The 26,741-nt window shown below is 35.7% G+C and overlaps 1 protein-coding gene and 1 long non-coding RNA gene across 2 annotated transcripts in view; one reads left to right on the forward strand and one right to left on the reverse strand.

The window, feature by feature from the left end:
- The window catches only part of LOC123675019 (dynein axonemal heavy chain 10), a 93,390-nt gene that overhangs the window by 53,480 nt on the left and 13,169 nt on the right, over nt 1-26,741 (forward strand). The window contains exons 13-17 of the mRNA XM_045610245.1: nt 952-1,261; nt 1,839-1,952; nt 5,760-6,103; nt 7,179-16,451; nt 23,886-24,996. Coding sequence (XP_045466201.1) covers nt 952-1,261; nt 1,839-1,952; nt 5,760-6,103; nt 7,179-16,451; nt 23,886-24,996 — 11,152 coding nt within the window. The remainder of the gene's footprint in view (nt 1-951; nt 1,262-1,838; nt 1,953-5,759; nt 6,104-7,178; nt 16,452-23,885; nt 24,997-26,741) is intronic.
- On the reverse strand, nt 2,655-3,630 carry LOC123675025. Its single transcript, XR_006746738.1, has 2 exons — nt 3,186-3,630; nt 2,655-3,063 (listed from the first exon to the last, which is right to left on the reverse strand). It is a non-coding gene; the product is annotated as an uncharacterized LOC123675025 (long non-coding RNA).

Genomic DNA, 26,741 nt, shown 5'->3' on the forward strand with positions numbered 1-26,741 from the left:
ATGCGTTAGCTACTTGCTCTTCAATCGGAATGAGTCATGACCTTTGTTAGATGCTTTCACAAATTTGAGGTAAAATCATTTTTAACACAACTGGTGAAATGAACGAAACTGTCTCAAATGAGCAGCTAACCAATCGAAATAGGAAAATGTATTTTGAGTAGCACCTTATTTATTCTGGGTTCAGAGCTGTGACGAACACGTAATAATAGCGTTTCGAGAACTAAACCTTTGAAAAAAATTGCTCACGAGTCATGAGCGCTAAGCCTAAACACCAATTTTCTCAAAAAACTCGTTAATACTAAGCACTTTGGAGTTGTAATTCAATATTAACCACTTTCAGGTATTCAAGTTCTTAAAAACTTCACTTTTACGTTGAAAATTTGTGCAGTAAAACTGTCTGCGCGAAAATTTGAAGTACACGTCTCAGTTCAGTTTTTAGTGGTGTTTTCGAATATTAAAACAGATTTTCAAAATTCCGATGTACAGGGTGTTGTTTCGAGGATTCAAACGATTCATAATTTTTTGTCAACCCGTACCTGGATTTTCAAGGCGGTTATTGCATGATACGGTTAGGCTCTAAATTGAGAACATATTTGCCAAATATGAAGAAAATATTCCAGGTGGTTCGTGTGATATGGCCTCAGAAAAAAACGGGCATTTCCTGTTTCAGTCAGCAAGTTTTGATTGATTCACTTTATTAAACAAAATTGATCGAAGTGAATTATATTGAAAATTCGAGAATTGAATAATTGGAAATAATGTTCGAATTTTGAATACTTTGAACGCAAAACATAGGTATAAACATACTGATAAAGTGACAGAAAAGAACTAACAAAATATTATTCAAAGATTTAGTTTTTTCAGGCGTAAGAACTTGCGAGTCTGAACGACAAACAACAAAATATTAGTAAAGTCAATTAATCAGGTGCTAACACTGTAATTTCTCCCCAGAGAAATCGCCGTCATCCAATTCTCTGCAGAAATTTTCCGCCGAAAGGAGGATCCATATATTGGGTGAGATTGATGTTCCACAAACTGAAGAAGATGATTATGAAATTTCAAAAGGTTCCTGAACTTATATCATCTAGAATAAAAGACGACGCTTTCAGAAATTATCTCAAAGTTAGTAAAGCGTTGATGGCCTTCGAACAGAGTAAATTCGATCAATGGCAAGAAGAGAGCACATCCTCTGTCGAGAAGGCCATGCAAATGGATATTCTGAAAGTTTCAAGTCTTCTGTTCAAAAAAGGCGTCGATGATGGTAACAACTTTTTGTTTATATGAATGTTTCACTTCATTTTTAATGAATTGATTTGATAGCCTGGTATTTGACCTAAGGTATATATATATACATATATTAAAGTAACCCACAGAGCCACCGCCAGACGCCCCTGCAAAACAAATTTCGCCGCCCTGCTTTGCCTAATTGTTCTGGCACAATTCAGAACGGATTCTGTTGACCTATTTTAGGTTTGGGCTTTTATAACTAAACCGATGAAACCATTGGAAAAATATGACTGATTTTATTCCACGCCCGCAATAAGAATTTTTTGGCACACAGAACATCTTATCTTGCAGCAAATTCAATGCAGTTTTCAGATCTGTGGTCAAATTTGATGTGGCTACAGGGATAACTGAAATATAATTGATTTTATGTGAAAAAATTGAAATATTCTATGAAATGAAGAAATGTTGAATTGAAGAATTACCATCAACATTTCGACCATGTGTTATATGACATTTTTTGTTGAAAATAATTTTTATGATCCCTCTTGAAGCTTGGCTCTCTTAAAAACACCCTGTATTGTGAAAGAAATTCAAGACATTTTTTGTTATAGATTTGAGAATGGATGATATGAAGACAAAAACATCCAAACAGAGCTCTAGTATTCAACCGATGAAACCTTCAACAAAACAGAGTTGGGTACAAAGTTCTTCATCTGCACCAAAAGGTAAGAATCTTTTCGTACTTCCGGGCCTAAAGTGACAACTTCACTCCCTTGTGACAGGTACTAAAGTGTCACATTCAATCCCTCCGGGATTAAATATTGACGAAACTCCCGGAACGATTAAATCACAAACAAACGAATTTAAGGGATATTTTATTGAAAAATATAATTAATTAGAATGGTAATTAACGTTAATATTCAAATTAATATTGTGACAGTTCGTCATATTGACCAGTCTTTCCTGGGTTAATGCACCAGGTAACTGACGAGTAACAGATAGGTCCTTTTCATATTGAACTGGTGTTTGTTTCGAAGATCCTGCGGAAACAGGAAGCGAGAATGAGGACTGCGACATAACTATAGTGGACGAATCGGCGACTTGACCAAATATTTTATCTGAAATTTTTTGTTTATTTTTAATAGACGATTCAATATATCCCTCGGCCACGTTGGAGGATTTCCATCCTCCATGTCTCTTCAGCACGTCTATTGTTGCTCCTGTACTAATCCCCCGCCTCTTGTGATCATTGGAAGAGCGGCTTTCCTCTGATCAAGGTGGTGGTAGTGTTATAAAGATGTTAATCAAAATTTCTCCTTTATTAAGGGAGAAAGTGTGGGTAAGGCCTGTCGCACTAGGGACAGGACTTAGTGTTAAACTGGATTTTTTCTTTGGGAACAGATCTAGAGATAACTAAAAGGCATAAGCTCTTTTATAATTTTAATAACACAAAAAAAATTTAACAAAATCAAGCTTGAGCCAAAACTGATCTTCGGAGGACTTGCCTTAAACTTTTACATAAACTAACTGGAGATTTCAGAACATTGGACAGAACAACCAAACAAAAAAAAAAAAAAAATTAAACTTTTGAATTTCTCACTTGCTACCTGTCAATTCCTTCGATGGATAATCCTTCACATCCAGTCCACTCTCGCGAAACGTATCTTGAACCTCACGGAAACTTTGGCGAACCGATACCGTTATGACTAATCTTTAACTTCACTGAATCTATTGTCGACCCGTGACAAAACCAAAAAAAAAATATATTACTATTGAATTTTTCAAACTACGTTTCAAACCTAATCTTCCAAAACTTTTATATCGACTAACTTCTACCTTCAACTCTAAACTTCCTAATTCCCGAACTGATTCTTGAGTTCCCTGAACTCCCCGAAACTAACCGTTTCCCGAAACTTACTCGTCACTAACTTCTACTAAAGAAGGTTTCCACGCTCTACCTTCAACTCTAAACTTCCTAATTCCCGAACTGATTCTTGAGTTCCCTGAACTCCCCGAAACTAACCGTTTCCCGAAACTTACTCGTCACTAACTGCCTAATTTTTCTCTGCTTTGGCCTAAGGTTACTTATTTTCCCGCCCCCCGATGGGCATACCTTCAAAATAACGTCTTGGATTTTTTTCCGTTGTTGCCAAGTTTTTCTCTTCCCACGGATTGCATGTTCCCATAAGGAGACCACTCAACAAACTTCGATAAACTAATTTTTAACACCCTAAAACGTACATTATTATCGGCTGAGGTCGAGACTGCACCTAAGTATCGACTTGTACAAAAAGATTTCCATCATCCAGATTTGACAAATAGGACAAATAGGGAACCAATAAATTTCACACTTTATTAGTCTCCACCAAGTCAAATGTCAAGTGCCTGACCTTACAAGGGTCTGGTCTAACTACCGCACGTTGGCGACGTCCAGACCCAATAATCGAGAATCTCAAATTCCCGATTATTACACTCCCGAATCAGCTAACAAAGACGCAGATGTGCGTCTAAAACAATGTCCCGTATAAGACGTCGCATTTTCTAATTTCAAGAAAGCTGCTATTTGCCGTGGAAATGTACCAAACATGTTTTTTCCTACTACTCGCGTAGTACATTCTTTGTTGATGTATTGAACAAAAAATTTTGAATGAGGTGTCCCTGTCTTTCGCAATGCCACATATTTTCGAAATATCGCCACAAAACTGATGGCACTGTTTTCTGAATTTTTGATCACAAAATTTCGGTCAATTTTATTTTTGGTGTTTCTAATCGCAATTAGGAAGGAATCGCCCAAATCTCTCACATCGTCGATTTCTAAATCAACCAACTCTTTTCCACGACAAGTTCCCGCAACGCCCAAAATAAGTGCAACCTACAAAAAAATTGATTTCTTAAAATTTCTGAATATAAACAAATTTCCAAATTTACCTTAAGCATTAAATATTTATCATCCGGAGCCTCCCGTAAGAACTGATCTACCTGCTCAGACGTGAGAATTCTTGACTTCTTTGGCTTAAATCCCTCATTTCTTCTCTTCAAAAAAGCTAATAATTTTGGAAATTTACTTATATCAATATCTTCTCTAATGTTAATAACCGATTTAAGCATTGAGTAATGTGCCCAGAGAGTTGAGGCACAAACCGCTTTTGATTTATCATTGAAGTAGACTAACAGCGCATTTTCAGTAGGTTGTCTCACATTTTTTAAGCGGCACCACTTTTTAAAAGCATCGTACTGCTGCTCGTATAGTTTTCTAGATTTCGGTGGTAACAATTCTTCACCTACTTCGGCTGCTCTTTTATCAATATCAGATACACCTTCTTCACTCATGATACCAATAATTATCAATAACAATGTTTCTTTACAATGACACTAGTAATGACAATGTTTCTAAATTATAATTGTCACAACGCAATGTTACTATGGTAACTTATTTTAAAGACAGTTTATTAAATGAGTTGAAGAGAGAAAAGACTGATTGAAATTATTGAAATAATTAATAAAATCATACCGGAAGTACGAAAAGTATCGTATATACCTTGCGACTGAAGTACATTTAATCCTTCAGGTAAATTATGGCCCTCCCTGCGGTCGGGCCATAAACTTTACCCTCAGGATTAAATGTACTACTTCAGTCCCGCGGTATATAATATACTATTTTATGATATTATTAATTCTAGGAATTTACTAATATTTCGTGAAATTCTCACAAAAATGCATTCCATAAAAACCTTGAACATACTGAAGCTAGTTTTTATTATGATGACTTTTGCCAAAACGGTAGTTAGAAAAGGAAAATTTTCTATATACTTTTATCAATAAAATTACTCAGACATATCAGAGGCAGAAGCATATATTGAATGAGCACAATTGTTTATGGTGGTGCTACGTGAGTTAGTGGAAAATTATGTAGGGGATAGGGAGGTACATGTGGACACGAGGCAGATGTGGACAATTCAAATTTACCGCCCGTTTGGCGTTGCTGTTAGTTCTTGCATATATGGGTAAATTAACCTACCACTATAGTAGTTTGTCCTTGACGCGGCAGTTTTCTTTTGAGTGAAACTTATGTTTTCTGTAGAAATTTGTAAAGAAAACAGTGATTTCATATTTACCCGGCATTTTCAAGCAGATGATGGTAAGTTATGGTCATAATTCTTCCTGAATTGCTGCATGATTCAAGAAACGGTTACTGAAAGGACATTTATAGAGGACTTAGAAGCAATTTATTTTACTTGTCCACTTCTACTCCGTAATATAAGTTGCTATGTCCGCATGTGCCCCCTAAAGAGGCACATGTGGACAAATAGCAGTAGTTATTATTTTCGCTTGTAGCTGGAAAAAATTTTAAAGATAAAATATTTAAATTTCAGTTTAAATGGCATAACTCATCTTCTTAGTTGAAGGTTAAAATAATAATTGAATGGAATCAATTTTCCACACCTAAAATTGCAATAATATGAAAAATGTCCACATGTGCCTCCCTTGCCCTCACCTAAAATATCTTGAAAACTTTAAATGACGAATTTCAGGTTTGAAATTCTCCATTGTTGCTTCGACGCTAAAATGGTTGATGTCCGCAAAAAGCACAAATATGCTTATGGATAAAATGAAATCATTAAAAAGCTTAACCTGGCATGAGGTTATGGGGGACAATATAATGGCCGAACAAAACCTAGAATTCTCTTTGAATTTCGACTGGGAGATCTTCAATTATATAAAAGAGGGATGTATCATGGAATACTTCGGTTACATGCTACCTACAGATGTAAGAATGGTTGCCATCCAAAAAGATAGACTTCAGAGTGACGTACAGGCCATAACTGATATGATTGAAGCTTACAATGATGTAACCACAAAATTAACATCACCGCAGGTAATTAATGCAAATATCATGTGTGTGCGTACGTTTGAAACTTTGAGTAATGTGAACATGCGAAACAACTGCTCTCTGAGAAATTGTGCCCTATATAATTAAAATCAAACATGAAATTTCCTCGTATCTATCATAAATTATCGAACATTGCTGGAAGAGATGAATTCTTGGAAAAAACTTCTTGATTCACCGGATTCTCCTGCGTTTTTCCAATTATCTCGAATAGAACTTCATTCCAATGTTAATTACTAATAACTTTGAGATTTTTGCATGAAAATTCCTAATTTTCCAGCTTTTATCAGATCAGAAGCCGATGCTTGTTAATCAAGAGAGTTTCGATTGTTCGATTTCAATGTCCATGTTAGTCAAAAACCTCAAAACCATTTTTCTTCCAAATGGGAACCAATTTCATTCAGGTGGAATGAACGTTAAAATAAGTGTAATGTGTAATACGTGCTGCAATGATTTTACATGCTCCTATTTTATGTTACGCTACAGGAATTTGCAAAGTGCCGGTGATTTTTCGATTCGTCGTACGTGATTGGTTGCCGATGAAAGGTGACACAGGTACGAGGGGGTACAGAGACGGGCAGAGATAATTTTCTGGAAGATTTTGAGAATTAACACTTGCAACGCAGAGAAGTACGTCGTTTTAGATTTCAGCCTCCGGAAAACACCGAAAGGAACTAAAATTCGATGTTTGGATAACTAAATTTTACATTTCACGAATTATAACTAATTTTCGTTGGGATAGTTGACAAATCCATAAACCAACACAATTTTCAATTACGAATAATTAATTACAATTCTTGAAATGTCAAATTTAATTTACGAAATATCGAATTTTAGTTTCTTTCATGTGTATACCGGAAGTCACAGACTAGTCCACACAGTTAGGAATTTCGGTTTTACCTCTTTTTGATCTATAAACCCTTTTTTTGGTCGAAAGAATAATGAAACATTCATGGTTGCTTTCTGTTCATTTAATTCTCTCATAACTGTCAGGTTTTTGATTTTTTTTGTTATTTTTTTACAATAAGACATGTAAAATTGTTTTCATTATTTTTATTTTCAGATGAACTTACTGAAAGAAGAGATAAAGGAGGTGGAACTTTATATTCAACAAGGTTTGAGTAGAATAAATTGGAGATCTCTCGGAATATCAGATTATGCTAAGAACTGCGTTTTGAAAATTAATAACCTCAAAACTCTTTTCTCTCAAATAGAATATATTGAGGCGGATATTGACAAACGTATCAAGAAACTATCCAATTTCAACTTGTTTGATTTTGTAACGGTAGAAGAAAACACCTTGCGTTTACCCTGCAAACAATTCTTCAATTCTATTGTTGACTTACGAACTGAGCGTTTGAACGAAATGATTAATATTTATGAAACCTTTGGCCCTATACTTATAAAAGTGGAATACCTGGTGCTTAAGACGAATACTGGTATGGCTCCGCAGATGGCAGCTTATTATCACTATTGGGAAAATGAAATCTTTCAAACCTTAATCACAATGATTGTGAGAAACCTGGAAACATTCACATCTAAACTTGCAGCAAAAGTTCTTCTTTTCCAAGTTGATGCTGTAGTACAATTACCGGAAGTGATATTATATCCCACAGCTCCAGAAATTTATAATACTATTGTTAGAAATGCCAAAGATTTTCTGGACACTCTCAAATCATTTACAAGATGGATGGATCGAATGTGCAAACCTTGCAAACCAATCAAGATTTCAAAGATGGAAGAATTCACCTATACATTTTACGACGATATCATTAAAATTCCTGATATCAATGACTTAGTTACAAAACTTCAGGAAACCTCACATAAAACAATATACCAAGTACATAGATATGTTCAGAAATGGCGGAGGTATAAGAGTCTTTGGAGTTTCGATAAAGAAGTAACCTGTTTGGGTTGGGTACAAAAACATAATCTTCTGGAAGATTTCGATGACAAATTCAGTTTTTACCAAAATATTCGAGTCAAAATGGAAGAACAGGAATATCTTATACCCATCTGTTCTATTCAGTTAAATTTGCAACCTCTTTTGATAGAGATAGGAAAACATTCTCTAGAGTGGAAAATGATATTGGGAAGACAACTGGAAGAAAGAACTTTTGCTGCTATGGAAGAACTCAGGGATACAATATCGGAATTGAGAGTACTCGTAAACCAGAATATCAAAGGATTGGATAAGTTCAAATCAGTGATGCAAGCAATTGGGATTATAACGAAGAAAAACTTGCACGCCGAATTGGAATATCTCGATTTCCAAGAAACATATGGTGTATTGAAACAACACCAGTTACCATATGATCCTGAACATGAAGAATTAGCGTACAAATTAGAAAAAGATTGGAAATCGCTATTTATAACAGCCTTATATAGGGAGCAGAAACTTGAAAGTACTAAAGAGAGATTCGCCTTGATTACTTTGAATCAAATAAATGATTTTTGTAAGTTGCTGTCAGAGTTTGTGAGGAGATTTAATCAGGAAGGACCTGGGTCAGTAGGTGAAGATCTTGATAGAGGTGTGGACCTTATGGAGGAATATGAGAGGTTATTCATTGAATTTGAAGAGAGACGACAAGAGCTACTTCAAGCAGAAATGTTATTCGATATTCCTCTAGCAGACTACAGTGAATATCTCAAAGCAAAGGACCATTACGATGGTATGGAGTTAGTGTACAGAATTTACAAGAATCAGAAACATGCAAGAGAAATTTGGGGAAAAACATTGTGGGCTAACCTCAACCCCCAAGCTCTCGTCGACGGCATGGAAAATTTTGTCAAGGACTTTAAAAAGCTACCAAGGGTGGTCAAAAATTTGCCAGTTGGGGTAACTCTTGAAAATAAAATGAAAATGTTCAAGAACAGTGTTCCCTTAATGGTTTCTTTGAAAAATGAGGCTCTTCGAGAGAGGCACTGGAAACAATTGATGGTGAAGACAGGAATTGAATTTGATATGGCTCCTGACAGATTTACTTTGGACAATATGTTCTCTATGGAGTTACATAGGTACCAGGATATAGCTGAAGAAATTATCACCAATGCTATAAAAGAATTAGCCATAGAAAAAGGAGTAAAAGAAATTGTCGATATATGGGCATCTATGGCATTCATAATTGTGAAACACTCTAAAGGAAGTGAAGATAGGGGATATCTCTTAGGTCCAGTAGATGAAATAATGCAAGTACTTGAGGATAACTCCATGAATTTACAAAGTATGGCAGGATCTCAATTTGTTGGACCATTTTTACCAGTGGTTCAGAAATGGGAAAAAAATTTGTCAACTATCGGAGAGGTTATCGATGAATGGTTACAAGTTCAACGGAAATGGTTATATCTGGAAGGAATATTTGTTGGAGGTGACATCAGGGTGCAACTTCCAGACGAAGCAAAAAAATTCGACGATATAGATAAAGCATTCAAGAAAATTATGGCTGATTCTGCAAAGAAACCATTGGTATGCGACTGTTGCTTAGTTGCTGGGCGTTTATCAGAATTCCAAATGCTGAGCTTAGGATTAGATAAGTGTCAAAAATCTCTAAACGATTACCTGGATTCAAAACGAAGACGTTTTCCAAGATTTTATTTTATTTCGACAGAGGAACTACTATCGATTTTGGGAAGTAGTGATCCTTACTGCGTACAGGACCATATGATCAAAATGTTCGATAATATTAAATCCTTACGAATAGCTCCTGATAATCAGGATCGATTAGTAGCTAGCGCTATGATTTCGGCTGAAGCAGAAGTAATGGAATTTAGAAATGCTGTTTTTGTAGCTGGTAAAGTTGAAGATTGGATGAATGATGTACTGTGGGAGATGAGACGATCTAATCGGTTCATAACTAAGGCTGGTATTTTCTATTACGGAAAAATTCGGAGGCCTAGATGTGAATGGATGTTGGAATATTTGGGAATGGTGTGCTTAGCAGGCAGTCAAGTATGGTGGACTGCAGAGGTTGAAAACGTGTTTGCCAAGATCAAGAAAGGAAATAAGAGAGCTATGAAAGAATATTTGACTCAGCTCAATTCCCAACTAGACGAAATCGTAGTTAGTGTAAGAGCAGATCTTACCCCAAACACAAGATCAAAAATGAGAACAATAGCTATTATAGAAGTTCATGCAAGAGACATTATTGAAGGTTTCGTCCGGGATAGTGTAACCGATGCTCAAGAGTTTGAGTGGGAAAGCCAGCTACGATTTTACTGGGTCAACCACCTCGATAATCTGTATGTTAATCAGTGTACAGGTTCTTTTGAATATGGTTATGAGTACATGGGTTTGAATGGTAGATTAGTAATAACAGCTTTAACTGATCGTATATATTTGACCATTACACAAGCTCTGATTATGCATATGGGGGGAGCTCCAGCAGGCCCTGCTGGAACTGGAAAAACAGAAACAACGAAAGATTTAGCGAAAGCTTTAGCACTACTTTGCATTGTCACAAACTGCGGAGAAGGTATGGATTTCAAAGCAATAGGTACCACTTTGGCAGGTCTTGTTCAGTGTGGTGCATGGGGTTGTTTCGACGAGTTCAATAGGATCGATATTTCTGTATTATCAGTGATTTCAACTCAACTGCAAACTATCCGCAGTGCTTTAATGAATAGAGTTGATAAATTTATGTTTGAAGGAGCTGAAATAAGTATGGATCCTAAGGTTGGTATATTCATTACTATGAATCCAGGTTACGCTGGTAGAACAGAGTTACCAGAATCAGTTAAAGCTTTATTCAGACCAGTTGTTTGTATAGTACCTGATATGGAGATGATTTGTTTGATATCCTTGTTTTCGGATGGATTTTTAGAGGCTAAGGTTTTAGCTAAGAAAATGACCGTCCTTTATAAACTAGCAAGGGAACAATTATCAAAACAGTTTCATTATGACTGGGGTCTCAGAGCTCTGAATGCTGTATTACGAATGGCTGGTGTTTTAAAGAGAGCCTCTCCTGATATAAAAGAAGCTTTAGTACTAATGCGAGCGTTAAGAGATATGAACCATCCAAAATTTGTATTTGATGATGTTCCTTTATTTTTGGGTCTCATCAGAGATCTGTTCCCTGGTATGGACTGTCCACGAGTAGGTTACCCTGACTTCAATGCAGCTGTAGAAACGGCTCTTGCACGGAAACAATATATCATATTACCTTATCAAGTCGACAAAGTTGTTCAATTTTATGAAACAATGATGACCAGACATTCTACAATGCTAGTAGGGCCAACAGGTGGCGGGAAGTCTGTTGTTATTCATACTTTAGCTGATGCACAAACGCTGATGGGATTACCTACCAAAATTTACACATTGAATCCAAAGGCATGTTCAGTTATCGAATTGTACGGAATTTTGGATCCAGCCACGAGAGATTGGGTGGACGGTCTTCTTTCGAATATATTCAGAGAAATGAATAAACCTACAGAAAAACAAGAGAGGAGATATATTCTTTTCGATGGGGATGTTGATGCATTGTGGATCGAGAACATGAATTCAGTTATGGATGACAATAAGCTTTTAACATTAGCTAATGGCGAAAGAATTCGTTTGCAAACTCCAATTTGTGCTCTATTGTTTGAAGTGGGAGATCTGCAGTATGCTTCCCCAGCTACTGTATCAAGAGCCGGTATGGTTTACGTCGATCCCAAAAATTTGGGATATCAACCTTACTGGGACAGATGGATTAAGACCAGGACTCATCCAGCTGATTTTGAGGCATATCAAGAATTATATGAAAGATATGTCCCCGACTTATTGAGTTATATTATAGAAGGCACCTTAGCTAATCGTCAAGTGGCTCCTCTGAAAACAGTCATTCCTCAAACAGGTTTGAATATGGTAACTCAAATGTGTTTTGTGATAGATGCTATTTTACCTCAACCAGCTGAAGACGTCAGAACGCCAGACGAGCCAGCTGATACAGATCTAATTGAAGCCGTATTTGTGACAGCTCTCTACAATTCTGTTGGAGCCGCGCTTTTATCGGATGGCAGGAAAGACTTTGATGAATTCATAAAGAGTTTGTGTTCAATGTTGAAAGCTGAAGATACTAAAGAAGACCCTTGTGATATCCGCAAGTTGCCAACAGCCTATCCCACTTTCTACGATTATTATTTAGATATAGAAGAGAGAAAATGGTTTGCTTGGGATTGGCTTGTACCAGAGTATATCCATGATCCTGAAAAACGTTTCGCTGAAATTTTGGTACCCACAATTGATACTGTTAGGACAACGTACGCACTGAAACTTATGAATCGTGTGAAGAGACCAATTATATTGATCGGTGAAACTGGTACTTCAAAAACAGCTATAATTCAAGATTTTCTCAGAAACCTGGATCAGGAATTATATATTATAATGAATATAAATTTCTCTTCACGTACTACTTCGATGGATGTACAGAGAAACTTGGAATCTTCTGTTGAGAAAAGAACAAAAGAAATTTATGGTCCACCGATGGGAAAGAAATTAATTTGTTTCATGGACGACTTGAATATGCCTCAAGTAGATGATTATGGGACTCAACAACCAATAGCCTTATTGAAACTCCTATTTGAACTAGGAGGTTTTTATGATAGGGGCAAAGACTTAAATTGGAAATCCCTCAGAGATATCTTTTATTATGCTGCAATGGGTGTAGCTGGTGGAGGAAGAAATGAGGTAGATGCAAGATTTATGTCAATGTTTACCGTATATAATTTAATATTTCCAACCTCTGAAACTCTTCAACATATATATTATAGAATATTATCAGGACATCTAAATACATTTCCGCCTGAAGTTCAAGTAGCTGACAAGTTGGTAGCGATAACGATCAATCTGTACAATTTAATAATTGTTCAGCTACCACCAACACCAAAAAAATTTCATTACATATTCAATATGAGAGATCTTTCAAGAATTGTAGCTGGCATGTGCATGACTAAACCTCATCTATACACAACTGTTCCTCAAATTGTCAGAGTATGGAGAAATGAATTCACCAGGGTAATTTGTGATCGACTTATTAACGAAAAAGATCAGGAACTCATGAGGAATTATATTATAAAACAAATACAAACAGAATTTCCACCTCCTACAAAAGAAGTAGCTGCAGTACCAGAAGAAGAAGACGAAGATTTTGCATTCGTACCCGAAGAAGAAAAAACTGAAGAGCCCGAAGAAGAGCAAATTGACGTGACCGAGTATGCTATGAGAGATCCATTACTTTTTGGAGATTATAGAAATGCTGTGAATGAAGATGAGCCTAGATGTTATGAAGATTTACTAGATTATGAAGCTATTTATTTTTTATTTCAAGAAATTCATGAAGAATACAATGAAGTTAAGGAAAAACTACCGATAGTTCTTTTTGATGACGCATTGGAACACTTAACGCGTATACATCGTAGTTTGAGGTTACAAAAAGGCCATGTTATGATCGTTGGTGTAGGAGGTAGTGGAAAATTAAGTTTGACAAAACTTGCAGCTTTCACGGCTGGTTGTGATCTATTCTCAATTGTTCTCTGCAGAGGTTACAATGAAGCTATGTTCAAAGAGGATTTGAAAGTGCTATATAATAAATTGGGCGTTGACAACAAGCCTACAGTATTTTTCTTCGCAGCTGCTCAAGTTGTTGAAGAAGGTTTTCTCGAATTCATAAACAACATTCTTATGATTGGTATTGTGCCCTCACTCTTCACAGACGATGACAAAGATGCCATTATTGGAAATTGTAGAAGCGCAGCAACAAAAGCTGGTTATGGTGTCGCCAAAGACAATGTATGGCAATACTTCGTCAATACCTGTAACGATAATTTGCACGTGGTGCTCTCTATGTCACCTGAAGGTGAAATACTGAGCAAGAGATGTAGAAATTTTCCGGGCTTAGTGAACAATACCACAATCGATTGGATATTTCCATGGCCAGATCAAGCTTTATTTGCAGTAGCTTCTGTTTTTTTGAAAGAAAATCCACGAATACCTGAGGATTATCGAGCAACAATAATTGAACATGTGGTGAATTCACATAAGGATATTATGCACTTTACTCTCGAATATGCATTGAGATTAAGAAGGAAGAATTATGTCACTCCCAAACATTACCTGGACTTCATTCAGACTTATTTAAGATTATTAGATGAAAAAAATGCATTCATTAAAAGCCAGTGTGATAGATTGATGAGTGGAATGTCTAAAATCGAAGAAGCTAGTGGTGAATTAGCTGTTTTGAACGAAAAATTGGAAAAGCAGAAGGTAATAGTTACTCAAGCTACATTGGAATGCGAAACTATGCTTGTTGAAATAGATGCAGGGACGAAAAAAGCTACCGAGAAAAAAAATATTGCTTCTGTTCGAAGTACTGAAATCGAAGAGCAGGCGCAAGTTATCAGTGTAGAACAGGGAGAGGCAGAGGAAGCCCTTGCGGAAGCAATGCCTGCGCTTGAAGCAGCCAGAATTGCGTTAGAGGATCTAGACAAGTCTGATATCACAGAAATAAGATCTTTTGCCACACCACCAGAGGCCGTGCAAGTAGTTTGTGAGTGTGTTGCAATAATTAGAGGATATAAAGAAATAAATTGGAAAACTGCTAAAGGTATGATGGCTGATCCAAATTTCTTAAGAACTTTACAAGAGATGGATGTCAATAACATCACTCAGGCACAACAAAGAGCTGTGAGAGCTCATATGAAAAAATCTTCGAAATTGAACGATATGGCTTCTATTTCTAAGGCCGGCTTTGGCTTGCTCAAATTTGTTTTAGCTGTTTTAGACTATTGCGTTGTTTACCGTGAAGTGAAGCCTAAAAAAGAAAGAGTAGAAGAGCTTCAAAAAGAATATGATACAGCCAAGAGAAATTTGGAGAAATTATACAATGAAATAGCAAAACTAGAGGCGGATCTTGCTAAGTTGAATGAAAAATACGAAGCTGCTTTGAAACGACGCCAAGAATTACAAGAGGAAACTGATATCATGATGAGAAGATTGATAGCTGCTGACAAATTGATCACAGGGCTAAGTTCTGAGAAGGCAAGATGGACTGAAGACTTGAAAGGGCTGCATCTGGAAAAGGAAAGACTCATAGGAAGTTGTTTGTTATCTTCTGGATTTTTAGCTTACTGTGGACCTTTCACTTATGAATTTCGTAGGGACATAGTATATATGAAATGGTTGGATGCTATAGTTTCCAAAGAAATTCCATTAACTCAACCATACAGAATTGAAACGAACTTATCCAGTGATGTAGAAGTGAGTGGGTGGAACTCTGAAGGGTTACCTCCAGATGAGCTGTCTGTGCAAAATGGCATACTTACAATGAAAAGCTCAAGGTTTCCTCTTTGTATTGATCCACAACAACAAGCCATTAATTGGATTAAAAAAAAAGAAGAGCAGTTCAACCTCAAAGTTCTCAGCTTCAGTGATAGCGATTTTCTGAAACACTTAGATATGGCAATAAAATACGGATCCCCGGTTATTTTTCAAGATGTTGATGATTACATCGATCCGGTGGTGATCAATGTTATTTCAAAAAATATTAAGACTGTATCCGGTAGAGTTTTCGTTGTGTTGGGGGACAAAGAGGTTGATTGGGATCCCAACTTCAGACTCTACATGACTACTAAATTCGCCAATCCATTATTCAATCCATCGGTTTACGCCATAGCGAGTGTTATCAATTATACAGTTACTTTATCAGGATTAGAAGATCAGCTATTGAGTGTTGTGGTGCGAAATGAAAGACCTGATCTAGAGGAACAGCGAGAAATGCTCATATCCGAAACGAGCGTAAATAAAAATTTGCTGCAACAACTTGAGGACTCTTTATTGAGAGAATTATCGACAACTACTGGAAATATGTTGGACAATGTGGAATTAGTCGCTACATTAGAAAACACTAAAAGTAAAGCTGGAGAGGTAATGGAAAAACTCGAGTTGGCTGTTGAAACTTCGAAAGATATTGATAGACTGAGAGACGGCTATAGATCCGTTGCTAAAAGAGGAGCCATTTTATTTTTTGTTATGGCTGACATGGCTGCAGTTAATGCGATGTACCAATATTCTCTGGGATCTTATCTCGAGGTATTTGCATACTCGTTAAGAAAAGCTCTACCGCACACTGTACTGTTGAAAAGGTTAGGTAATATTATCAATAACCTCACAAAAAATGTATATGATTATGGATGCACTGGGATATTTGAGAAACATAAACTATTATATTCATTTCAAATGACTTCCAAATTGGAAAAATATGAAAATAATATATCCCAGATGGAGTTGGAGTTTTTCATTAAGGGCTGTATCAGTTTAGAGAAGTCGGAAAGACAATGCCCAGCAACATTCATATCACAACAGGTAACTTCATATATTATATAATTCTCAAGCCAAATAATTGATATAGTATGAGTTGATTAACACTATGATATTTGACGTCCCTTCAACTTTTAACTCATTTTCAACAATTGATATAGTAATTTTCCTATCTAGAGTGGTATGGTATATCCAAAGTCACTTGTAGGAAGCCAGTATATTACGATTATACAAGGGTTGTCCAAGTTTCCAGAAATTCTTTTGTGGCCAGTGAACTTATTGCCTAACAATATTTTAAATAAACCTCGATATTTAGTTGATCGTGGTAGCCACTTCAAAGTGACATCTGGCCAAGCGATTTTATGGACTAGTTCGAGTGACTTTGGATATACTATGAGTTGTACTTTCCCACGTGAAATTGCCATTGCTCAAACGACGCGGTGCGGAGTTCTGGCAAGCAATCGAGTGTGGAAATAATTATTTATAGTACAAGTGCAGAAGGCATTGATATTCTTCCGCTAGTTCAAAATTCAAAAACGAGTCAAGAAGTGGCGAGTTTTTTAAAGAACAAGTGGTAAGAATAAGCCTTGTGTACAAGTATTATAAATTATTTTATCGAATTCACTGAATTTCCATTGAAATTAATGGAATATTTTCATAGATATGGTTTGATGATTTTTTGCATTGGAAAATGTGAGTTGGCAGAATAGTTTTCTGCATTACAAATGCGGATAATAGATAAATCCCTGGCAGGAGAGTTCCGAGTATCAACATATAATAATAAAATATAAACATGAACCCTGTGCGAATCTGCGATATTATCGCACGATTTTGTTCTACAAGATGTGACAGAATGAACGGATTAGCCACATAATTAGAAAAAGATACTTACTACTCAAGATAGGAACAATATTTCTTCAACAACCGTTTTATAAAAAAAGCTTTATATCAATGTTCTCTCTTTTTTCCAATATACATTTAATCATTGAATAATTCGACCAAAGTGAGTTTGGATTGAGTACTTTATAATAATAACAATATTTTTTCATTTAGCACTTGGCTGGTATAAAAATGGAAAATTAATGTAATAATATTAAGAACATTATAAATATTCCTTTATTAATATCAAAAAAGTACATCAAAATTACTTCCTCTTCAGAGATGTTATTATTATTATCTTTAGGGCGTTCAAAAAATTAGCATACTCATTGCTTCTCGTACCATTCTTTAGATTTTGCAGGCAATAGATCCATAGTTGCTATATTAGCTGCTTCCAGAATATTCTCTGGTAGATGCTCATCAGATGAATACATTTTTAAGCTTGTTTTCATGAATAATATTCGAAAAACAATTCGAAAAGGATGAACTTGTTGGCACGAAATCGTGAAGGAGAAACTACTCTTATAATAATAATAATAATAATAACTCTTTATTGCCTGAATTATGTGGTATTTACATGACTTGTACAATGAGTGCAAAAGGTGGGCATATCGCTAAAGCGATATCTTCCTGCCAACCTCACAATGTTGAAAATAAATAAAATTAAATTAACATGCTTTAAGGCAAAATACAAAAAAAACAAATGCCAGACTACTGAATCGCTCATGGTTAAGGAATTGGGATGGATGGAATATATGGGGGGATGTATGGATAGGGGGAAAAATGAAGACAAAAATGAACCTACGAAACTCACATAACTCAAAGTTCGGCGGTGAGCAAGTGCTTTCTGACGGCAACTCTGAAAGATGACAAAGAAGGACGACTTTTGAGACTTATCAATTAATCTTCAAATTAATTTAAACAATCGTTTTGATACAATGATTTACCGGTTTATATGGAAAATCATAGGCCATGACTTATAAATAAACATATCCCTGATACACAATAGTTTAATCTAAAACAAGTTGCAGAATAATAATAATAATAATGTAGTTTATTTTATCATAAACATCGATCGCAGAGGCTTTAGAGCCTGTACGCGATATACAAATAATACATTCACTATTACAGTAGCCAACATAAATATCTAGTGAAGAAAATGAATGTAATTCAACAAACACAAAATAGAATTAATTAAATATATGGGCTCATATTCTAACACGAATGCGAAATTCGAACCCAAGAGTGTTGGGATTGTCTTCTGCAACGAGTATTAGACGATATTTTCTCTATTTCAGTCAAGTTTGGTGAAATATTGTTGAAAGTCAATGAAAAATTCAGATTATTTATCCTAGTGACTTTTGTATTGTATCTTCGCAGTTGGTGTGACTGTTACGAAAATTGACAGATTACGGAATTTTAATATGAATCGTACGTTTCGAATTTGGAAATATACTAGTGGAATAAATAAAAGGATCAAAATAATTTTAGCGGTTTTTCAAATGGCTGTATTTTTGATAACATTGGTCGTCCTTCAATTTTTTGAAAATTGGATCGAATGAAACAAAAAAACCGCTCCAAGGATTAAATTGAAAGTCTATGAGATTTTTGTGGTGATATTGAACTGTGAAACGCACACTCAACATTGATGGGTTTTTCGATATTATCAATTCAGCGCTTGATTATCCAAAAAGCCTCCAAAAGCCTTTTTTTATCAACTTTTCAAATTATTGTAGAGAACGAAGAAACTTTTTTTCTGACAATACCATAGCTACTTCTTGTAGAGAATTCATTCAAGATTTCAAAACATCCCCTAAATTTTCTGTGCAAACATTGATTGGTGAGATATTGATGGTTGAAGACTAAAAGGTCCTTTTCAATTCAAAGTTTGATATTTCTGAGAGATATGCTCGTATCGAAATTTTGAAAAAAAGGATATTAAAGCTAAATGAACAAGTTATCTCATCCATATAGTGGTTAAGTTGTAAAAAAATTTTCCAAGTCTGTAGGCCAAAAATAAAAACTGAAAAAATGCCGCCGTAATTTTAGACACTGTATTCATTAGGATTGAGCGGTACACGTTGCTTGAAAAATTTTTTTATCATGAGATCTCCAAACTATAAACTTCAAGCTTCAAAAGGCTTTTTTTTTCAAATTGAGATACGATCATTGTTATCGAAAATACAGCCATTTGAAAAACCGCTTAAGATTTCGAATTTTATTTTGATCCTTTAATTCATTCCCCTAGTGTAATTTACACTTACGCATTAAATTCGTGAGTTATGTCTGAAGAAATCGATTTAACACCACCAGAGTTATGAGAAATTGCGAATATTGTTGCAAATCATTTAATTATATTATATTGACAATTATTGACGTTTGTTGAAATTTGATAGGATTGGAAGTCACGATAGACAACCACAAAACGAAAAATATAACTGAAAACAATGCTGTAATGAGTTCATTACAGCACTGTTTTTTGAACTGTAATGAGCTCATTACGATACTGAAATAGAGAAATTTATATAATATATTTCATCCTAAGTAAGTATATGCCTATTTTACCGTTTTCCCGACGGTACTTTGCGTTGATTACTTGAATAGCTCATCGAAACAGACGAAACAGATGTGAAATGTTTTAAGTAGGCCCTACACTATCAAGCGGCTTGATCAAATGCTTGAACCTCCGATTGATGGGAGTTTCAAGCGTGCTTCAATCAACACTTCAATCTTTTGATCAAAACTCTCTTGTCAGTCGAAGCAGAGAAGTGAGTTTTGCGATCGTGCTTTCGCTTTTTCGCGTTACAATTGTCGAATTCAGATTTGGCCTTCCTAATCGCAACATTGGTTGCCGTGAAGCAGAAAAAGAAGGAAAAGAAGGTGGTCTAAAGAGTGGTACAAAATGAGAAACCGCTTCACTCATGAACATCTCCTAAATACATGTCATTGTAATACTAAAGCGAAGGTTCAGGGATGTCATCTGTAGATGTCCCTGACACTTTTTTAGCCTCGATGGCTTTATACTCCCGGTTGAAGTTAGTTCTGAGAATATTAATTTTTTGTTTCAATTGTTTCACACTGAAATCCGGTTTTAACTTTCTCAATGGTCCCACGATTTTTTCAAATGCCGAATTTTTTTTATTTCTATTGAAAAATAATCTTTACTTTTTTCTTTCCACAACTCCGGACAATCACGATATAAATCAATCAACAAACTAATAAACTCCCGCTCCGAGTTTTCTGGATCGGTTTGGAAGTGAGACGCGGTTTGGGATGTTGACGCCATGGTTTCCAAAGAGTGACTGACTTAATGCTTGACGAAAATTGCCCTACACTATCAAGCCGCTTGATCAACCGCTTGAGTCATTCAAATTTTCTATCAATCACCGTCAACGCTTGCTTCAAGCGTCAAATGGGCTTCTACACTATCAATCACGCTTGATACAATCAATTTGCTCAAGCATTTGATCAAGCCGCTTGATAGTGTAGGGCCTCCTTTAGAATATACGAATCATAGACTCCTTTTGCCGCTCTGGAAGGGGTTAAATGTCGGAAATATGAATTGCAACAGTTACCCGCTTCTGTTCAAAAGCCATCGATTTATATTCTACGACTCTTGAGTAGCTGATCTGTGGTGGAGTGTTCATCCAGGAGAATTTTCTAGAGCCTGATGATCCTTTCTGCAGACTTTCCTATTGATGACGGGCAGCTAACCAGGCGGTGGATCTGATGGGGAAATTTCTTGTGCTTTTATGATCCGAGTTTAGTGAGTACCTAGTTGTGAAGACGTTTTCCCTGTTGACATTCTTCACTATAGCGATGACACTAGACCTTGTTGGGATGATTGCTGATGAAAAACTGTATTTTGTTGGTTCCTTTGGAGCCATCTGGTACCACAATATTCTATTTCTGCATTGTGAACGCTTCTAGGGTAATACTATTATTCTGATTCAGCTATTCCATTTGGATGCTCCGTGTTGAAATATCCTACTGCAATCGATGCGGAAATTATGGGAATGTTTTCTGAAGGTATATGTCAAGCAATGATCTACAAGGTTTGCTGTAACAAGAAAAATGCGAAATGGGCCATCTAGGTTGTTATTACGATACCTGTTACTTCCAGTTGTTGAAGAGTCGTCACTTGGTTCACGTAGACTTGGACAGTCGCGGAAGTTGCAGAATTTCCGGTTATATGTGAAGCAGATTACTACTTCCTTATTTCAAATAGCACCCTTAGTATATTATTGCATCATTAGATGGTTTTTTATGGCAATTTTAGCAATACGCCATAATTCGGGTAAAAACTCAAAGGTTCATGAATTAATTGGATTCTTATGAAGAAAATAGGTGGTGACGAGGACTCACATTTTTTCGAATATTTATTCCTTCGGAAAAACCTTTTTCATTTTCGATTCTGAAAATACATAGTATTATACGACTGTTTGTGGTTTGGACCAAAATTCTACAGGGTGTTTATGAGAAGGTCATGTACTTGGACAAATCAAATTCATAAAAACTCAAGATTTTCAAATCACATCAAAGTGGTGCAAGGAAGGATGGAAAGGTCTATGCTGGGTTTAACTCTGAGAGATCACATAAGGAAGACCTACGAAGGAGAACTGGCGTAGAAGATGTTATCACCGTTGTGGCAAAACTTAAATGGAGCTGGGCAGGTCATGTCGCACGGATGAGAAGGGAACAGTGGACAAAGCGATTGCTGGAGTGGAGACCACGAGCAGACAAGAGAAGTAGAGGAAGACCGCCTACACGATGGACGGACGACATAAAAAGAATATCTAATAACTGGATTCGGAGAGCACAGGACAGAAGCGAGTGGAATAAAATGGGAGAGACCTATGTCCAACAATGGACGCAAAGGGTTGTATGATGATGATGATGACCTATATTCCCAATTATTTCGATCGGTTCTAGGTATAAAATGAGAGGGGTTACTAAATAGTTAAGCTAACCCTAACCTAAAATGAATACTCCAAGAGTTATCGAGGAAGAACTTTAAATGAGGAAAAACCGCAATTTCTGACTGTATGGAGTAGTCTGTGACCGAGTCTGTTACTTCACACAAGAATAAACTAATAGCGAATTCTACTGGCTGCACCAGTGCGAATTAATTCGAATTTTTGCAGAGCTAAATGACAAAGTTAGCTCGAATTAATTCGAACTGGTGCAGCCAGTAAAATACGCTATAAAATTCGATGTTTTGAGTACTGAATTTGGCATTTCATGAATTGTAATTAATTGTTTTTTGGGATTGTTCAGAAATTCATAAACCAATTAAATTCTCAATTACAGATAATTGATAACAATTCTGAAATGTCAAATTTAGACACACAGTCACACAGTTAGAAATTGAGGGTTTTCCTCATTTAAAGTTCTCTCTTAAGGAATTCCTCTTAGGTATAGGGTTTGCTTAAGTAACCCCCCTCTTATTATATATACAATGGACTGAAATTATAAAAAATTCAGGTTCTAATTTGAAACTCTACAGTTTGATCTTTGAGTACGAGTTCATGATCTTCGTATAAACACCCATTTTTGGTCTAAATTTGTTGTTTGTTTTATTATTTAATTATATTTTCGTAGATTCTGAATGAGTTAGGTCACAAGACATTAGTGAAATGAAATACATTTCTTGAAGACCCAAGATGAACTGTTTCTTGGTTCTTATACATATTATGGTTATTATACATATGAACAAATTATAATACAGATATTATCATACATGAACCGTCATCAAGCCTAGCATATACCCACAACGCAGTCTTATAATACAACGTATTGGCAGAATCGAAAATGAAAAAGGTTTTTTCGAAAAAAAATTTATCTGCAGAAATATTCATAAAAAATGTGAGTCCTCGCTGCCACAATTTTTTTCATAAGAATCCTATTAACTCATGAATCATTGAGTTTTTACCCAAGGTATGGCTTAATATGACTGAAATTGCCATAAAAAACTATGTAATGTATTTAACAATAAGAATAAATAGTTTCCAATGATCATGTGAGATCAACTTAAAAGATTAGTCCACTCACATGATATCTGAAATCGACATATTTCAATCCCGTTGACTAATATTTTCAGGAAATCTCAAGAGTGGAGTTTAATCCTTTCCCAAGTTTAAAGCAATCCCGAGACGATATAATTTCAAAATCACACATCTAAAGGCAGAGAATTTCATCCGACTAATAATATATTCTTACATTAAAATTTAAATACTTCTTTACCTTTTTAATTTTACCGCTTCTATCAATGTCATGATGGAAATGATGTGATACGTGGTGTTCACAGATTAATTTAATTTTAAATATTTTTTAAAATTCCATAAGTGATGAAAACTATTTAAAAAAAATAAAATATCAATACAGAATAACATTGACTTTCCTGATTTTTGAAGGAAAAATTTGATTGTTATATTTACATTTTTCTTGAAAGTCCTGAACGCATGACGTTATTCATTCTTTACTTCCATAAAAACATAAATTACTGAATGAGTTTATCGGTTGTCTTACATTTCTTTACTGTTTGCGAAATAAGGTTATTATTGACGCCTTTGCAATATTTACACTTAATATTTTTTTCAGGGCTGGGAAGATATAATGAAGCTCTCTAGTGATTTTCCAGTGTTCAATACTCTCCCAGATGATATTTCTAGAAATGTAACTGAGTGGAAGGATTGGTACGATTTGGATGCTCCTGAAACTGTTCCCTTTCCTGTTGGATATTCGGACAAAGTGAACCCTTTTCAGAAACTGCTCCTCTTGCGATGTTTCAGAGTTGATCGAGTATTCAGAGCAGTTGGAGATTACATAACAGAAACTATGGGAGAGGAATATATCATGCCACCTGTTATCAGTTTCGATAACATTTTCGAACAGAGCAATCCCACAACACCTGTCATATTCATTTTAAGTCCAGGTTCTGATCCAACTGCTGAATTGATGAAGTTGGCTGATAGATATGGATTTGGCGGTGGAAAGTTTAAATACTTATCTCTTGGACAAGGTCAAGAGCCTATAGCTGTAGGTTTACTCGATACTGCAATTAGTAGAGGACAGTGGCTGATGTACCAGAATTGTCATCTGCTCCTCACATTCATAAGAACGCTTGAAAAACACTTAGAAAAAGTGAGTAAACCACATCCCGACTTCCGATTGTGGTTAACGACCGATCCTGTAAACGCCTTTCCGATCGGTATGCTGCAAAGATCCCTCAAAGTTGTAACAGAACCTCCGAATGGTTTGAAATTAAATCTACGCAATACTTACTTCAAAATGAGAGTTCAAACACTAGAAACCTGTAACCATGATATGTTTAAGCCATTAATATATGTCCTAGCCTTTTTCCATGCAGTGGTTCAAGAAAGAAGAAAATACGATAAGATAGGATGGAACGTTTCATATGATTTTAATGAATCTGATTTCAACGTTTGCGTTACGATTTTGGACACTTATCTGACGAAAGCGAAAAATCTGAAAGATACCAGAATACCCTGGGGAAGTTTGAAGTATTTAATTGGAGAGGTGATGTATGGAGGGAGGGTAATCGATGATTTTGACAGAAGGATAGTGAAAATATATATGGATGAATACATGGGCGACTTTCTTTTCGATACATTCCAACCTTTTCATTTTTACCACGATGAAAGTGTCGATTATATTATTCCTCCCAGTGGTGTGAAGGATGATTATATAGGTGAGCAAACATTTCCTTAAATAATTATGGAGGAGTAGTTGCTTTAGAAATTTTGTGCTGAATTTCGTATTTCTCCGCGTTTCTTGCGTGTGGAGAGCAATATATCCTTTTACCCACATGACTGCAATTTTTTCATATTAATCCAAGAATGATCTCAAACGAATATATTAAACTCAGTGATGAAGGATTCAATAATGATTTAGGTCAAAACTGATAAAGTCTGAATGTTTGGCCGGCCGTCCGCCGTTTACATGATAACTCTACAGCGGAATGTGCTAGAGACAGCATATAGTCATAGAAGGTTCGGAGTTCAAATATCTGGGTTGAGTTCTTTGTATGAGATCCATTCAATAAATCTTAATTATTTTCATATGAAATTTTGTTTTCTCAATAATTAATAAAATTAGAATCCAAATCCGAACTAAAAATTTCGGGAGCATGATGTAATTGGCATTAATATTTTTCTTATGAAAGTTCCATATCACAGAATCTTTCCATCAGATTTCAATGTGTATAGGGTGTGACAAAATCTGATACCCCATTCTCGTTCTCTTTTTCTGAGAAACTAACAAGAGTAGTATTTATTTTTGGCCAACTTCTTTTGTTTTCCAGTAATAAGCGAAAATTGGAAAAATGGCGATATCGAAAAAAATTTATATTTCCGCTTATACTGATAATAGAGCTCTGAAATTAAAACATCATACAATCACTTTTTTACGTTAAATCCAGCGGCGTGCTCGCCTTTTCACCAGGGTTTACTACGAAGCTATAACCCAAATTTTGTTTTTTCAAATGGAAACACTAGATTTGTGTGTTATTTTTTGAAAGCTTGATATTTATGATTTCAAAAATATATAACATATATATATATATATATATATATATATATATATATATATATATATATATCGAATTCCTAAGATAAAGAAAAATAAGGATTCCAAAACAACAATGTCCACCGTAAATACTGCACTGAGTGAAATATTGAATAGCACAAAGAACCTAGAAGATATTTGCCACAAGGTCTACTGCGCTGCAATGGTTGTTAACAATATACTGCAAACACCGACAGTAACGGAAACACAAAGGACACACCAACAGAGAAAACCCCCGTGGGAGGAAAGATTGGAAAAGAAAATCAAAATCCTACGGAAGGAAATAGGAATCCTTCATTCTTACCTGAAGGAGGAGGAAGTTAGCAAAAGGGTAATCAGACAAGTGCAGTGCTATTCAAGAAGATTAAAACTGAAAAGGAAAGATGCTCAGTACAAACAACAGCTAGTGATTCATATGGAGACCTTAAAGCAAAAACTGGCAATCCTGGGCAGCAGATTGAGAAGATACCATAAAAGAACTAAGAGATACCATCAAAATAATCAATTCAACACCAATCAAAAAAGTTTCTTCAAAGATCTGGGAGATCACCATAGAACCCAGCAAGAATCTCCGAAAGCAGCTGATCCTGAACTGAAGGAATTCGAAAAATACTGGTCTAACATATGGTCAGAAGGGAAAAGCCACAACACCAAAGCCACATGGATAGAAAGTGAAAAAGAAATACATGCAAATCTATCTGAAATGCATTCGGTCGTCATCACCGAAGAAGATGTAGCGATGACAGTCAAAAGAATGAAAAACTGGACAACGGCTGGAATAGACAATATTCATAATTATTGGTGGAAATACTTACCGTCCACTCATGGCGTTTTGGCGCGGCTTTTGAATGCAGCTTTGGAAAACCCGGA

Source organism: Harmonia axyridis, chromosome 1, assembly GCF_914767665.1.
Source record: "Harmonia axyridis chromosome 1, icHarAxyr1.1, whole genome shotgun sequence".
Taxonomy (NCBI): Eukaryota; Metazoa; Arthropoda; class Insecta; order Coleoptera; family Coccinellidae; genus Harmonia; species Harmonia axyridis.